This window comes from Triturus cristatus, chromosome 9, assembly GCF_964204655.1.
Source record: "Triturus cristatus chromosome 9, aTriCri1.1, whole genome shotgun sequence".
NCBI classification, from domain to species: domain Eukaryota; kingdom Metazoa; phylum Chordata; class Amphibia; order Caudata; family Salamandridae; genus Triturus; species Triturus cristatus.
In genome coordinates, this window is record NC_140592.1 from 417,582,873 (window position 1) to 417,598,717 (window position 15,845).

Below are 15,845 nucleotides of genomic sequence, written 5' to 3' on the forward strand. Positions count from 1 at the left end.
TGGGGGTTTGGTGCGTACATACATGGGTGGGGGTTCGGTGCGTACATACACGGCTGGGGGGGGGTTGGGTGCGTACATACACGGGTGGTGGTTCGGTGCGTACATACACGGGTGGGGGTTCGGGGCGTACATACACGGGTGGGGGTTCGGGGCGTACATACACGGGTGGGGGTTCGGGGCGTATATACACGGGTGGCGCTTGGGTGCGTACATACACGGGTGGGGGTTCGGGGCGTACATACCAGGGTGGGGTGGGGGTTTGGTGCGTACATACACGGGTGGGGGTTTGGTGCGTACATACACGGGTGGGGGTTCGGTGCGTACATACACGGGTGAGGTTTCGGTGCGTACATACACGGGTGGGGGTTCGGGGCGTACATACACGGCTGGGGGTTCGGTGCGTACATACACGGGTGGGGGTTCGGGGCGTACATACCAGGGTGGGGTGGGGGTTCGGTGCGTACATACACGGGTGGGGGTTCGGTGCGTACATACACGGGTGGGGGTTTGGTGCGTACATACACGGGTGGGGGTTCGGTGCGTACATACACGGGTGGGGGTTTGGTGCGTACATACATGGGTGGGGGTTCGGTGCGTACATACACCGGTGAGGTTTCGGTGCGTACATACACGGGTGGCGCTTGGGTGCGTACATACACGGGTGGGGGTTCGGGGCGTACATACACGGGTGGGGGTTCGGGGCGTACATACCAGGGTGGGGTGGGGGTTCGGTGCGTACATACACGGCTGGGGGTTCGGGGCGTACATACACGGGTGGGGGTTCGGGGCGTACATACACGGGTGGGGGTTCGGGGCGTATATACACGGGTGGTGCTTGGGTGCGTACATACACGGGTGGGGGTTCGGGGCGTACATGCACGGGTGGGGGTACGGGCCGTACTTCCACGGGTGGGGGTACGGTCCGTACATACCCCTGCCCACGCTCTGCGTGCCTGGGTACGGGCCGTACCCATGCCTTTGGTGGGTGGGTACGGTGCGTCCCCCCATTGTTGCGGTGCCGTGGGGTCCGCACCGTACACAGGCCTTGGGGGCGTGGCTACGGGTCGTACCACGCGTACCCCTACATGACCCCAGCAATGCTGGTACGAGCTGTACCAAGGCCTTTCTGACGTGGGTACGGGCCGTACCGCCATTGTTGGAGTGACGTAGGGGGACGCGTGGTACGTTCCGTACCCACGCTCTTGCGGCCTGGGTAGGGTACGTACCGGTTCGCGTGACCATCCACTTCCGTTGTGGCGGACGCTTGCGTTGCTGGCCTCGCCCCCACACCCTGGCAGTGTCCAGGCCCTGATGGTCAGGTATGTCCAGGCCATGTGTGATTTGGTACCATGTGTTGGTGTTGTGTGTCCTGCCCCTGCCCCCCCCTTTGCCCCTGGTTGTTGTGCTGACCTTCTGCGGCGTCTGCGTCGGTTCCTGTACGCCAGGTGGACTGCTAGGAGGGCAGGGATGGCACGTAGGTTCGGGTCCATGTCTGTTCGTCGCGTCCAGCTGCTCCTTGCGTGTGTCGTCCTGATTTCCCGGCAGTTTTTGGCAGCCGGTAAATATTTACCGTGCGGGATGACGTCGGTTCGAATCGTACTTCCTGGTTCGTGAAACGTAGGCTGGATGCGTACCGACGTCACGTCGGCGCCTTTCAGGATCGGAATTGTGTTTAGTTTCTGTTCGGTCGGTGTTTTGTTCGATTCGTACGGAAATGGTGTTTCCGTATGAATCGTACTTGCATTTTCGGATGGATTTCGCACCGGGTACGAGTCGGACGGAGAAAAGGCTCCGTCCGACGGTTCGTACCCGGTTTTTACCGGATCGGAATTGGCACCTAAGTGTGGCAAATAACTATTTAAGACAAACATGGCCAGTTTAGTATTTAGCTACCTGTTATAAGATTTACAGTGACGTCAAATATATATTTAATAATTATGTTCTTTTACTCTTTCCATAGGGTATTATTCCTATATTTTTATAAATAATGCAATGGTTTGATTTGAACCAATCGATAGATGAAATGTTTTGGGTGTGCTCTGCCAGTCCTTATTTAACTATGACAAAGATTGTGGGGCCGATTCCGATCCTGGAAAAACGCTGTACAAATCATGGTATGGAGCGTTTCCCCCATACAACTCGTACTTGTAAGGATTCCCCTACAACCTTGGAAGTACGATCCGTACAAATAGACGCTCTCCATACAAATTGTAAAAAAGGCCTCGTATATACAAGCGATTCCGATTCGCATTGCCCTGTACGCGACGTTCACATGTATTCCCGGCAGCAGTTTACAACCCGTCAAGTACGATTCGTACAAACGGCACTCCGTACGGCTCTTTTTTTACAGGAGCCAAAAAGTGCCGGGAAAACATTGTCCGCCCCGAAAACAGTACGAGACGGACCCCCCATGTACGCGTCGTACACCCCATGAATTCAGGGGTACGGTGCGTATGTACGGAGCGTACCGATGACACGGAAAGTGGGGTACGGTGCGAATATACGCGCTGAAGGGGTACTGGTCGTGTACGCACCGTACAAGCACCGTACCTCAAAATCGCTTGTGTACGCACTGTACCCCAAAAGTGCGTATGTACGGTGCGGACCCCAAAATCGCGTATGTACGATGCGTACATGCGCGATGTTGGGGTACGCTCCATACACACGCCTCGCATGTGGGGGGACCCCTGTACGCCTCATACCCCTATATGACCCGTACCCCGGTACAAGTCATACCCCCAGAACGAGTCATACCAGGGTACGAGGCGTATAGGGGTTCGCTTCGTAGCCCGGTACGAGTCGTTCCCCGTATACAGGCCATTTTCCATACAAATCGCATGCTGACAACCCGGTACAAATCGTACTACACGGGTTGGAAGGGACTTGTACGATTTGTAAGGAAAAAAATACGGATCCAATTTGTATGTAAAATAAAAGTCCAGGATCAGAATCGGCCCCTGTGTATTTATATTTGCAAAAACATTTCATGAAAAACGACACATTGCAAAAATAGATTTAAAATATGAAATTTAGACAGAAAGAAAGCAGAGGTTTGCCTACAAGCCCTGGCGCTAAAGAGGACTATTTTCTAGATGGATGAGCACATGTGCAAGAGCTAAATTGCATCACCCAATGTGAAGAGATGTGATGGTTGACACCGGCTGACCCACTTCCCCATGCTGTGGGCTGTACAGTGGATGCAAAATATGAAAGACACTTGATCAGACCAAGGGATGCAAAGGGTTACCAAAGCATTTCTAGTACATATATTTTGTTTGTATTTTAGTATTTGTTTTGTTTAAAACATGCGGTTTACAAGCTAGCTAAATCTGTCTTTAGGCCAAACGAAGAAATCATAGTACAGAGAATTCTGTAACATGCGGACACATCCGAAAGAGGTAGAAGCAATGGGGCCTGTTTTAATGCTTTGTTGTATGTAGAAAAGTAGAGGAGCCATAGTAGAGGAAGTGGTCATGCTCGCCTGACACCATTTTAGAAATGAAGGCATGGATGTTCACACATACAATGAGTTCATTACCTCCTTGTTAGTCTTCCTTGCCACATGACTAACAAAATGAACTTCAGCTCCACACCAGAACCCTCCAAAGCAAAAAAAGTCAGCCTCCCACGCCTTCCATCCCTTCCCAATATGGCCGACCCAGTACACTCCATGACCACTATAAGAGGAGGGCCGGCTCAACCCCAAAGCCTGTTTTTTTAGTTCTGCACACGACTCTCCAGATGCAGCCGGCGCCCTGCCGTGCCTCTGCTGTGTGGGATTATGTCTGAATGTCCATTTACCCTGTGCCCGGTTTTGTCCCCGCCCGTCTGCCTTCCGTGGCGCTGCGGCAGGCGGCGGTTGTGTGTGTCTCATTCCCTGCACCAGGGTTGGTTTGGGGGGTTAGATCCGGTACAGTGGAGCGGTTTCGCTACATGGCCTGGACTGGTCAAAGTCACAGCTCCTTCTTAGTCTCGCCGCCCGCATGCCCCTCGTGACTCTGTGGCGGGCGGCGGCTCGACTTTCCTTTTTTTCCCTCCCTGAGGGGTGTACGGCCGTCAGGGTTAGCTCCATGGCGCCTTTCTACACTCTGCTGTTTACACGTTGTGAACGCGGCCTCGCCGCCCACATTCCCCTCGCAGCACTCCAGCGGGCGGCGGCTGTTCAGTGCGGTTTCTGTATTCCCCGCTAGCGCCGCAGCAGGTGGCGGCTGTATTGTGCCTGTCTGGGGTATCGATGTGGGGCTCTTTCTTGCTCTAGGATGGGTGAGTTTCCTACCTGGCTCCTGCTGCTCTCGCATCCCGCCTGCCCTTCGAGGCGCTGCGGCGGTGGTGCTGCACCGCTATTGCTGTCTCCGCCACTGTTTGCTCGTCTAAAGTGTGGGCAACGGTATTTCCTTCAGTAAGGTTGGGAAATGTTTTTAAAAAGTTGCTGTACTCGCTTTGCTCCTTGTTTTTTAGTTCATGACAGGGTGTCGGTGCGGTTTCCAGATTTGGCACTTCGTCCTCCGCATACTGCTATGGTTGCAATTTGGTTACGTTTTTGTTATTCCCTGCTGGTCATGTCTATCTGTTTTGATGATGCATTTTCTGCTTCTTTGGGTCCGGCATCGAGGAGGCGTTTGTGCGCCCTTCCGTGCTCTACATGACCCTGCATTGGGGCCTTCCTGGTGTTTCACCACTCTGGTTTTCTTCAATGTTGGCCTCGGCGGGTACCATTCGGTTGTTCTATCCATTTCTTCACGGGGTTCTCAAGTTGTCTGTTATTCGGCACATGTGAGTTGCGGGGCCTCAGCTTCATTGTTTGCTGTTTTGTCCCTGTCTCCTTCCTCCCTTACGGGCTTTGGGCCTGCGGCCCTTTCGTCCTGTGGGCTGCTGTTCCCGCCGTTGTTGTGCTGTCCCGGTCAGTTCCTTGGTGGCGTCCTCCGGGGGTTCCAGGGGCTCTGGTCTGTGGTGTGTCTGATTAGGGCGGGCTGCTGTTGGCACCTGTCCGTCCTTCGCTGGGCTGCTTGGGTGGTCGCCTGGTGTTTCCTTGCTGGCTAGTTATGCTCCTGGCGGGCTTGCTGTCTCGGCCCCTTTTCTGATGGCTTCCTGATGTCATCATGCTTCTCCTGCTGGTCGGGGTTTTGTTGTGGTCCCTCTGTAGCCTCTCCTCTCGTCCTGAGTGGCACGGTTCCTTGGCTCCTGCCCTCTGCCTGCCCGCTCTGGTTGTCGGTTCTTGGGCTCCCCTGCTCCTGTCCTTGGTGCTGTGACTCTTTGGTTGCTCTGCTTACTTTGGGTGGTGCCTGCTTGGTCGGGCCGGGGGTTCGACTCTCGCCTCTGGTGGGGTGTGCGTTCTGCCCTTTTTTGTTGCGGGGTCACTTTTGGCGGGCTCGCTGGTCATTCTGTGACAGGTCCTGTTCATTGTGTTAAGCTTGGCCCCCCGGTTGCTCCGGTTGGGGTTGTCTGCCATGGTAGGGGCCTTCCTCGAGTCGTGTTTTGTGTCTTGTTGACTGGCGGTGTTTCACCCCTGTCTGTCCTTTGCGGATCCTCCTCTTCCTGTTGGTCTTGGTTCCTCTGGCCCCTCCTTGGCTCTTTTTGCCCCGGGCCCTTCTCGCTCTTTCTCCTGGTGCGGCTAGGTACCCCATCCCGAGTTTTGGCGACTTTTGCCCGGTTTTCCCATCTGGCTTCTGTTTGCCATTTCTTGGCTTCTCTGGGGTTTTCCCCTGCCTTGCTGGGGATTGCTTGTTGCCATTCTGGTGGGTTTGTCCCATGCCTCGTGCTCCGGGGTGATTGCGGGGTTAGCCCCTGTTAGCTTTTGGCACTTTGGTGCTGTCCTTGCCTGGGTCGTTTTGCCTCCAGCCGTTCCACCCTGTATGCTCATGTTCTCATTGGCTCTCATTCAGTGATTTGTGGGTCGAGCCTCTTTAGTGCCTGGTTGGGAGTTCTCCTGGGTACGTCCGGTGCTATCTGCTTCCTTTGGGTCCCCGGGGTTGGCTCTTCGGCCTTCTCGTCCGGGCTCCCAGCTTTGCGCTTTCCAGGGGTCCTTTTTCTTCCAGGGATTCTGGGCTTGTATGACCTGGCCTGGCCAGGGCTTTTGTCCTGTTGGTGGTGCTCGCCTGGGTGCAGCTCAGTTGGGGTCTGCTTCTGCGGTGGTTGTCTTGGGCCCTGTTGCTCATTGGTCCTTGTTTTTTGCCTATGGGGGCACGGGTTTTGTGTCCTGCCTCTGATTTCTCTTTCCCTTGCTGGGTTTTGCTTCCTGCAGGGCTGTTGGGTGTCGGGGGGTGCTGAGACTCCTGGTTCTCATCTCCCTGGCAGGGTCCCTGCGCTTCCGGTGTGGTTTGTCACTGGTTTTGGGGTCCCGGGACCTTTTGGCTCTGGTGGCTCCATGGGAGTTTTGGCATGGCACGGACTTGTTTTCGCCCTGCCCTTCTGTCCTTCTCGCCTTTGACGCCGCCTGTCACTGGACAGGTGTTCTGAGCCTGCCAATATGTGTTTCTGCCTGTGGCTTTTTTGTCCTGTGCACTCCTGTTCCTGTCAGTTCTTCGTTGTCAGGCTGGGCCTGGTTGTTGGCTGCCTGACTGTATGGCCGCCTGGGTGCTCGCTTCAGTGATTAGCTTCCTTCTTGTGGTACTTTCCTGGGTCAGTTTGCTTGGTCCCTGTGCGGGGCGGTCTCGGACCGCCACGCTGCATCTCCCTTCCTTCCGGACGTGGGTGGACCTCTGGGTTTTCCACTTTTCGCTGTTGGCCAGTTTGGTTCCCTCCCGGTCTCTTCGGTGTCGTTTACGAGGCCTTCCTGGGTCTGTTTTGCCTTGTGCCTGCTTGGGTTCTCTCCTTGGGGTCACGGTACCTTTTGGGGGGTCTTTTGTGTGACTGGGGTATATCTCCCTCTTGTTTCTCTACTTGCGGCTCTTGCCAGTTTGTTTGGTTACGCTGCACCGTTCCTCTGGTTCGGCTCTCTCACGGGTGGTGGTCACCCTTGCGGTGTTGCTGTGTTTGTCGGACTGCGTCTCTCTTTCTGCTGTGGCTTTCTTGTTGGGTCGCTGTGGTGGGGATGCTCTCTGTTCAATCGGTTCCTCTCTCTGGACTTTTGCTCCCCTCTCGCTTTTGGGCTGTCCGTTGGGCCGGCTTGCGCTTTTCTGTTCTGGTCCCTGTTTCCTGTGGCCTTTGGCTCCTTGCGGTCTGGTCCTGTGCCTTTCTCTGTCCTCCTTCGGCTTTTGCGTGGGGATTATTTCCTGGCGGCTCTTTGTTTCTCTGGGGTATGGGTTTTCGGCCTTCCCGGTGTCTTTCGGTCCCGGGCTGGTTCTTCCTGCTCGTGGTTTCCTCTCTCCTGGGTGGACTTTCCACTCGTACTGGTCTGTTGGGTTTGCCCTCTTTCGTGGGCGTCCCCTTCTGGTCTGTTGGTTTCTTGTGAGTTTCCATGAAGCTGCTTGGCTTTGGTATGTGCTCACTTTGTTAGTCATGTGGTGAGGAAGACTAACGAGGAGGTAATGCCCCGATTACTTACCGGTAATCTTCATTACTCTGAGATAGTCTTCCTCGCCACATGAGTTCCCATCCCTCCCGCCCTGTCTGGCTATCGGCTTCATGTTTGGGCGTGGTAGTTTCAGGCTTTGGGGTTGGGCCAGCCCTCCTCTTATAGTGGTCATGGAGTGTAATGGGTCGGCCATATTGGGAAGGGATGGGAGGCATGGGAGGCTGACTTTTTTTGCTTTGGAGGGTTCTGGTGTGGGGCTGAAGCTCACTTTGTTACTCATGTGGCGAGGAGGACTATCTCGGAGTAATGAAGATTACCGGTAAGTAATCGGGGCATCACGTATTTTGTCCCCATGTGACATCTCACCACTAGCGGACAACCGTGACAGACTAGGTTTTAGTTTAAATGCTGATTCTGTTGTGCTACCTGAGTTTAATGGCATGTTTTATGTAAGGACATGTAGAGGCATTTTCTAAGGGCATACATTCTCTTTTGCAGCTGCGTGATATCTATGGCCCTGTGTTCACGGTGTACATAGGTCTACGACCTGTGGTGGTTCTGTGCAGCTACGATGTTATTAAAGAAGCTTATATTGACCAGGCAGACGACTTTATAGCAAGAGGAGCACTTCCAACACTCGAAAAGATATTTCATGGCCGTGGTGAGTCCTTGAAAGAAAGGGTAAATTGGAGTCAATATAAAACCAATATGGGAGAGGATGTAGCCTTACTGCTAGAACGGTCGACCTCGAAGCTGGGGAGCTGGATTCGAGTCTCGGCAACTACGCTTAACATTCTATGATTCTGGGCAAATCACTTAATCTCCCTGTGCCTAACAAAAATGAATGTGTACTTATGTAACAAAACTGGTGCTATGTAAAGCTCTCTGATACCCGATGTCTGGGGTCTAGTTCGCGCTATATAAAACTCTAACAAAAAAATATATGTGGATTCTTAATCTGTCTTTCGTAGTTTGGAACAACAACCATAAAACAACTCCTGGGGCCAGATTGCATTAATTGAATCAGTGATTTATCCCTTTTTACACCTGCATTGCAGTGACTACAGATGCAAACGTTTATTTTTTCATGTATATGTGCTTCTTGATAATTTACCATCAAGCTTAATGCCATAGTGCGGTTGCCACTGAGACCCATATTTATCATAGCAGCGCCTCAGGCACAAGGGCAAAGCTACACTAAAGTCAGATTCATCAAGTCATGCAAGGCCAACTTGCATGACCCTGCATGGCTTGATAAATCTGGAGTAACGCACGGCAGCACAAAGCACTGCATTATGTTACTCTGCCCCAGGGAGGCTTTCCATGGGTGGAGCTTGGGGGATCCCGTTAATCCACCCATGAATTCTGAAGCATTCTCACATTTCCCAATGCTGGTATAACAGGGATTTTGTTAGAATGCTACACCTCCTCAGGGGAGGTGAAACAAGGAGAAATATCTTTATTTCTCATTGTTTTTTCCTCTTTCCATGTGTGTTGCTGCAGCACACAATAGAGGAAAATGCCTCTCAGGATTGTTTTTGGGCAGGAAGATGTTCCTTCCTGCAGAAAAGCAATGCTGCTTTTGACACAGGTACCCATGCACCATGGTGGAAAGGTGTCCGCATTGGTGCTAGGCAGTCAAAAGTGCGCCAACGCAAGGAATTGACAGGAATGCACCAGATGTTGTTAAATACAGGGCATTCCTGCCCTTTCCCTTTAAAGCAATGCAGTGCGTGGGAGTATGCTAAATCAGTAGCTGGTGGTACTCATGAATACAAAATGTGGTTTTGAGATAAAAGTCGTGGAAGCAAATCAATAACTGTTATTTTTATTTACCACAGGGATTGGGGTCCTCAACGGTGAGGAGTGGAAACAGATTCGGCGTTTTTCTCTCTCGACCATGAGGAATTATGGCATGGGAAAAAGAAGCATTGAGGGGATCATTCAAGAAGAGGTCAACATCTTAGTGAACGAGATTAGAAAAGCAAAAGGTTTTCTGCATTTTTTTTTTACATAACAGCATTTCTGTCAGCTGTTTAGAGTTTTGTCATGAGGCTTGCATGTATTTCACTCTACTTGATCAGTGAGTGGTTTTAATATGTGAGAGACTTTTTACAGATGAACCATGGCTTTATTGAAATATCCGAAGTGAACATTATGTTGATACAATATAACTCGTCCCCATTGAATATCCAGATTAAATTATGTGATCACATTTAGAACACTAGAGTTATGGAACCTCCCAAGTGAACAATATATAATTTCTTTCTCCCTGTGCAACTCCGTCCCACAATGAATATTCAAGCCAACTTCATTCTATATGGAACGTGACCACATACCGTGTAGCAAACACTAGGAGCTTCCCAGCACACACTGTGGAGCTTATTTATGAGAACCCTGCATCACATTTGTACAGTTCTGGATTACCAAATAGGCAAAGTAGGCACCGGCCTATGGCTCCACTCCTTTTAGAGGCCCTCAAAAACAAATCAAAATAATATTGATTTGATCCTAAAAAAATGTACAATCAAGCATTCTTGAATACTGCTCCCAAAAGATAGATTTTTTTTTATCAACTCGAAGATACAAAAATGTTACATCAAAACTCTATAGAGAAAATACTGTATTAATGTAATGTACCATTTAAGAACTTAAAATACATAAACCAGAGTGGTCAGATTCACATAACAGTTTGTCTCTTAAAAACTCATATTCTGGCAGCTGTCACTTTGTAAAAAATCCCATGCATTGCGTATTAGGAGATAATTTGCGAGGGGGGTCTGAAATTTCAACTGCCTAGGGGCCTCCACAGGGTTTAATCCAGCATTACATTTGCACCATGTAAAGTGGTAGGTGTGTGACGCAGGACTCGCATAAAGATTTATGAAGCCACGCAAAGCCACCCTGCATGGCTTTGGCTGGCCTTATAAATCATGCAGAAGGCGACGCTGTGCAAATCTCTGTGTCACCTTACTCTGTCCCTGGGAGGCGTTCCATGCACAATGTGATGGGTTATCTTACACAATACCCATGGAATTAGCTGCCCCTAATTTACATAAACATGTAAATGTGGGTAAGCGGCAAATCCGTACGCCTCCTGAGGTGAGGCGTAATGAGGACAAATTGAATCATGTCTCCTTGTTTTTACCCTTTCCATAGAAAGAGGAAAATGCCTTGCAGGATTGTTTTTGTGCATGAAGGTGTCCCTTCCTGCACAAAAACAATCCTGCCTGTAATGAAGGCATCCTTGCACCTTTGTGCAAGGGTGCCTATGTTGGCACTAGGCTGCCAAAATGGCACCAGCATAGGCAGAAATGACGGGAATGCACCACATTGCTTAAAAGCGGTTAATTCCTGACCTTTCACCTTGGCATAGGGCATCAAAGCAAGGTGCCTTGCTGCGCTGCCTGCCATATGCCATAAATGAGGCCCCATATGTACAACAGAACCTCTCCCACCCATATCTTTTCCCTTCCATTTCAATGGTTTGCCTAATTCACTGCTAAAGCATATCATTTGCACAGTCTATCCATCAAAACACTAGACATCTCCAATTAATCATCTCTAACCTTTCTTTTCTATATATTTCCCCTCCCTTTGCATTATTTTTATTGCTGTATCAGACCAGCTGTGCTATGTGCATCCATATATTTGACAAAGCATTGGGTCATTAATTACTTCTTTTAGTGTGTCCATATATCCCCATCATATGCCCCTTCCGTTCATATTGATGACCCTGCTCATTTGCGTAAACCTTTGCAGCATACACGCTCCTTCATCACTAAAAACAACTTGGGAATACATTAAAAAATACGTTTGTTGCTCGAATATGAATTTACCTTGATTGTATGTTCCTAACTGCATGTGGCATCTGACTTTATGGTGTTTGGGAATGGGTGCACCGCTCTGGCCATGTGTGCTTTACTGGGGCCAATTTTCCAGGACAATTTTGGTGTTGCGATGCTTATCTGGGGAAAGGGCCTGAATTTTCTGTTCACGAATGTGTCTGTTGGCTACGTGCCACCCCACCTGTGACCTATCAATCAGTTATAGTGGGCCTAGGTTGCAGGTATTTCTGAGTCAGGGTTGCTGGAAAGTTAATGAAGCGCAAATTTGATAACAGTGATGCAATTTTATTCATACATGCGAGTGTATCATTAGCAGCATTGGCATTGATACTATCAATTTCAACACGTTCATTTACTCCCACAATAACCTGCTGCCAGGCATGCCTACTAGTCTGATGTCATATCTGCCTAGGCATGCTTTTCCTCTAGTGCGTCAAGTTGAGAAAATGGGTATTTAACTTTCAAAAAAGTGACTGCCTGTGGGTCAATTTGAACATTCCCACAACAGTCAACTCACCTGCAGTCAAGACATTGTAAGTGCAGGTAATTTAAGACTGTTTCTTTTCCCCTTTCTTAGTGCTATAATTGAGCTTGTGGTTGATACTGGAACCCACCAGCACTAAACTTTGGGGATCCGAACTTACTTTTCAGCATTAGACTTTTACCAAAAGGGTAAAGAATAGGAAGAGAAAGAAGGAAAACCTATCTGAAAGGTTAAAAACTAGGCCCTCGCGGATTTTTCAATTTATCACGGAATTGGAAGAATTTGGTAACTCCATGTTACTCTTTAACACAATTTTTCCCATTCAAGCAATGCAATAACAATGGGAACACCAGGCTCCAGCAAGCAGGCGCAAGCAAGATTTGGCTTCCTCTAGTATGATTTCCAGTTGCTGCGATGCTGTCTGGAGTGATTCTCTAATGCAAGCAGTTGCGGGAGCGGACCAAGGGCTGCTTCTCTATAAGATTTTCTATTTGAGCAACAGCAAAATCAAGTCTAATGGGTGCATGCTCTAGCAACCCGAGTGATGCCATTTGTGCTGATTTTTCATGAGTTATCCAGACTAAATTTCAGTGCGTGCAGCATGGAGTGCCATTAACCTCCCATTGGGAGCTTGCGACTGCCTTCTCCACACTGAGGACTATTCTCTGAGCCAGACTCCTCTTCCTCCAGCTAGATGTGCTGTCCCTGTTGGATCCCCCCAAGCAAGCGGGCTGAAACTACACACCATGCCTAGCACCAAGGCAGCGACCATATCCACAATCCGCGGGGGGCTAAAAGTAGAAAGAATCTCATCCTTGGGAGATGACATCACATCAGTTAAGAACAAGCATATGAAGTAGATATGCCTCAGCACGACCCTTGGGGGATGGCTTGGCTTGCAATGTGTTCACATCAAACTCATTTAGAAAACAATCATGTTTTATCACACATTCTTATTTTGTGTTGGTTTTGTCAGAAGAATGAAAAGTATAATAATAAGGCAGGATATATCTGCTGCAAATGTATTTTAACAACACAAATATAATTATTTTTCAAATAAAGGTAAGTAGCCAACTGGATGTTTTAAAGTATACTCAATTCAGCCCAACTGAGTAATACATATATTCATTACTTCATCCAATTAATATGACACATATTCATTTTAATTATGACGCAAAATAAACTCAGTGGATGGTTCACAGCGAGAAGTCATTAACTGCACGGTATTCCCAAACATGTCATAAAGGAGGACTCATAATCCATTAGATACTAAAATAATGCTCTCTGCGCACTAACGGGAGCACAGCAGCCACCTAGTCCCCAGGGTATTCCTGTCCTGAAGAGACCCTCATATTTCAAGTAGGGTCGAAAAGTCATCGACAACACCTAGTAATAGTGTATTGAAGAAAGCACCAGAAAACAATCTAGTGCATCGTCTGTGGAATCATAAAACAATACATAGACATCCTTGTGCAGACCAATAACCCTTTTTCAATTTTAAGTCTCTATAATGTATTTTTTAAATTATATGTTTGATTGTGGTCACTTCACTCTGGTTTTATATGTCACTCTTCTCTCTAAAACCACCACTCACTGAGTTTATTTTGCGTCATAATCAAAATGAATATGTGTCATTAATTGGATGAACTAATGAATACATGTATTACTCAGTTCGGCTGATTTGAGTATAATTTAATACATCCAGTTGACTACTTACCTTTAATTGAAAAATATTTATATTTGGGTTGTTAGAATTAATTTGCGGCACATATATCCTGCCTTATTTTTATTCTTTTCCCTCCTCTGACTAAGCCAACACAAAATAATAATGTGTGATAAAATATGATTGTTTTCAAAATGAGTTCCGTGTGAACACTTGCTGCAAGCTATAATTTAATATCCAGTGCGCATGGACGTATGGGTCGCTGTTGTTTTTTTAAATATACTCTTGAAGGATGAGCAGAAGATGCAGAAAATAGTTCAAGGTGTAATAGCCCTTGCTCCGCTGGGTTCCCAGAGTGTGCTGAGTTCCCAGACCCTGTGCACTTCTTGCTCTCTCATGTAGTGTCATGGTTACAGGAGAGCACCCTTCAACAGTGGTTCATGATCGAATGGGCATATAGATCGCTGGTCCAATGCCCCCCACCTGGAGCACCCCCATGCCCACTGATTGCCTGAATCCTCAATTATCGCAACAGGAATGCTATCCTCTGAGAGGCCCACAAGGTTGGATCGCTAATGATCCAGTAGTCCTGAATAACGATTTTCCGGGCTATGCCTATGTGACACAAAAAGCAGCGGCGATCCTTTGATGAGGTAAAGCAGAAACTCAAGGTCCATAACCTCCAATAAATTCTCATTTTCCCACCAAAACTCAAAGCAATCCATAAAAGGTGTTCTCATTTCTTTGAAACTACAGAGGTGGGGTAGGAATGGGTGGCTGAGAGGCGATCCCAGCGGTACACTGTGACACACCCTGGAGCGTCCCCAGATTCATGGATTTCCTTGCGAAAACTGTGAAAACAAAGCAGCAACAGAAGATCATATCTTGAAGGATTCTTAGGCGGTTCTTGGTCTCTCCAGACTTTTTCAAATACAAAGCCATAGCACGCCATGAATCAACCATCTCAAAACCATGAGTAGACCAGCTGAATGCTGAAGGAGAATCTGGTTTCACGGATGACCCAATGACCGAGTATACCATGGCTTGAGGAAGAAATCTATCATAATCATGACTTTACTACTGGAGACACAAGAACTTATGCGATGCCTTCAGACTATCTGTTTTTACAAGGAGATCTGCCTCTAGCACCCCACAAAATTTATTTTCAAGTATTTGGTTTTTAATGTTTCTGTCATATATAAAATGAAGACTGTTGTATAAATTTAAAGTAGTTTATTCCTCGCGGGCAGCATGGGCACCTGACCAGCACAGCCAGTGAAACCTTCAACCTCCAACTGTCACTTCTACAGAACACCGAGCACGGGGCATGGAACACAAAAGATGTCAAATGCCACGAGCTGGGAAGCCAGAGGCATGCTGCCTCAAGCCAAGAGTAAAACATAACACATCTCCTTTCCTTCCAGAAAGAGGTTTAACATCAAGATTAAATATCATTAAAAACAAAATATGCAACAAAACAATAAAACTATAAAGAAAAACAAACACAATGTGAAACCCCGCATACAATGCACAATGAGGTTGCGTACAGTGCACAATGAGGTTCACCAAAATTGATACAATGCACCATCAAATACCCTACCCCACTCCTTTTCTTCAAAACTCAATCACAAGTGTAGTGTTTCAAATAATCTGTCAACCTGTGTTCCCGAACCACTCTTACCTTGCCAGTGCCTCCCTTGAAAATAACGTGACATCCCTGTTTTTGTCATTAGGCCCGTGCCTGACACCCGTGAATGTGGGATTCTGCAATGACTTTGCTTGTTTTGGGTACAAAACCATCCTCCTAAGATTCCATGTCTGTCCATTCTGTAACTTCACCCAACTTCCTCCTACCGACCTCACCTGAAAAGGACCCCTGGATTTGCTGAATCCTTTATTAACACCGCCAGGTTTAACTTTCACCAAGTCACCGGTTGAATACTCCAACTGCCCCACAAATTGTTGTAGTTGGATGCACACGACAAATAATCATTTTTGAGCAACCAGGTGGGAACCATTTTGATGCCAGCTCGCCTCCCCCTCATTCATTCAAAAGCGGATTTATCCATACCTTGATGTACAGTAGTGTGGTATGCCCATAACATTTCTTTGATTTCACGTTGTACAGGAAAATTAGAAGTTAATGCTAACTGCATGGTGTCTTTTACCAGTCTATTCACCCTCTCACATAGGTCATTGCCTTGTGGATTTTACAATGATGTACACATGTGCTTCAAACCAATCCTTTCAAAATATTCCACCATATCTTATGACATAGGTTGTGTGCCATTATCTGTAAGAAGCATGGCTGTGAAACCTTCCCTTTGGAACACCTCACTTAGGGGGTCATTAGCATGGCGGGCGGATCGCCAGCGCCTGACCGGCGGTGGCGATGCG

At 48.3% G+C, this 15,845-nt stretch overlaps 1 protein-coding gene across 1 annotated transcript in view; it reads left to right on the forward strand.

The window, feature by feature from the left end:
* LOC146798077 (cytochrome P450 2G1-like) overlaps positions 1 to 15,845 on the forward strand; it is a 724,892-nt gene that overhangs the window by 230,995 nt on the left and 478,052 nt on the right. The window contains exons 2-3 of the mRNA XM_085625293.1: positions 7,952 to 8,114; positions 9,295 to 9,444. Coding sequence (XP_085481419.1) covers positions 7,952 to 8,114; positions 9,295 to 9,444 — 313 coding nt within the window. The remainder of the gene's footprint in view (positions 1 to 7,951; positions 8,115 to 9,294; positions 9,445 to 15,845) is intronic.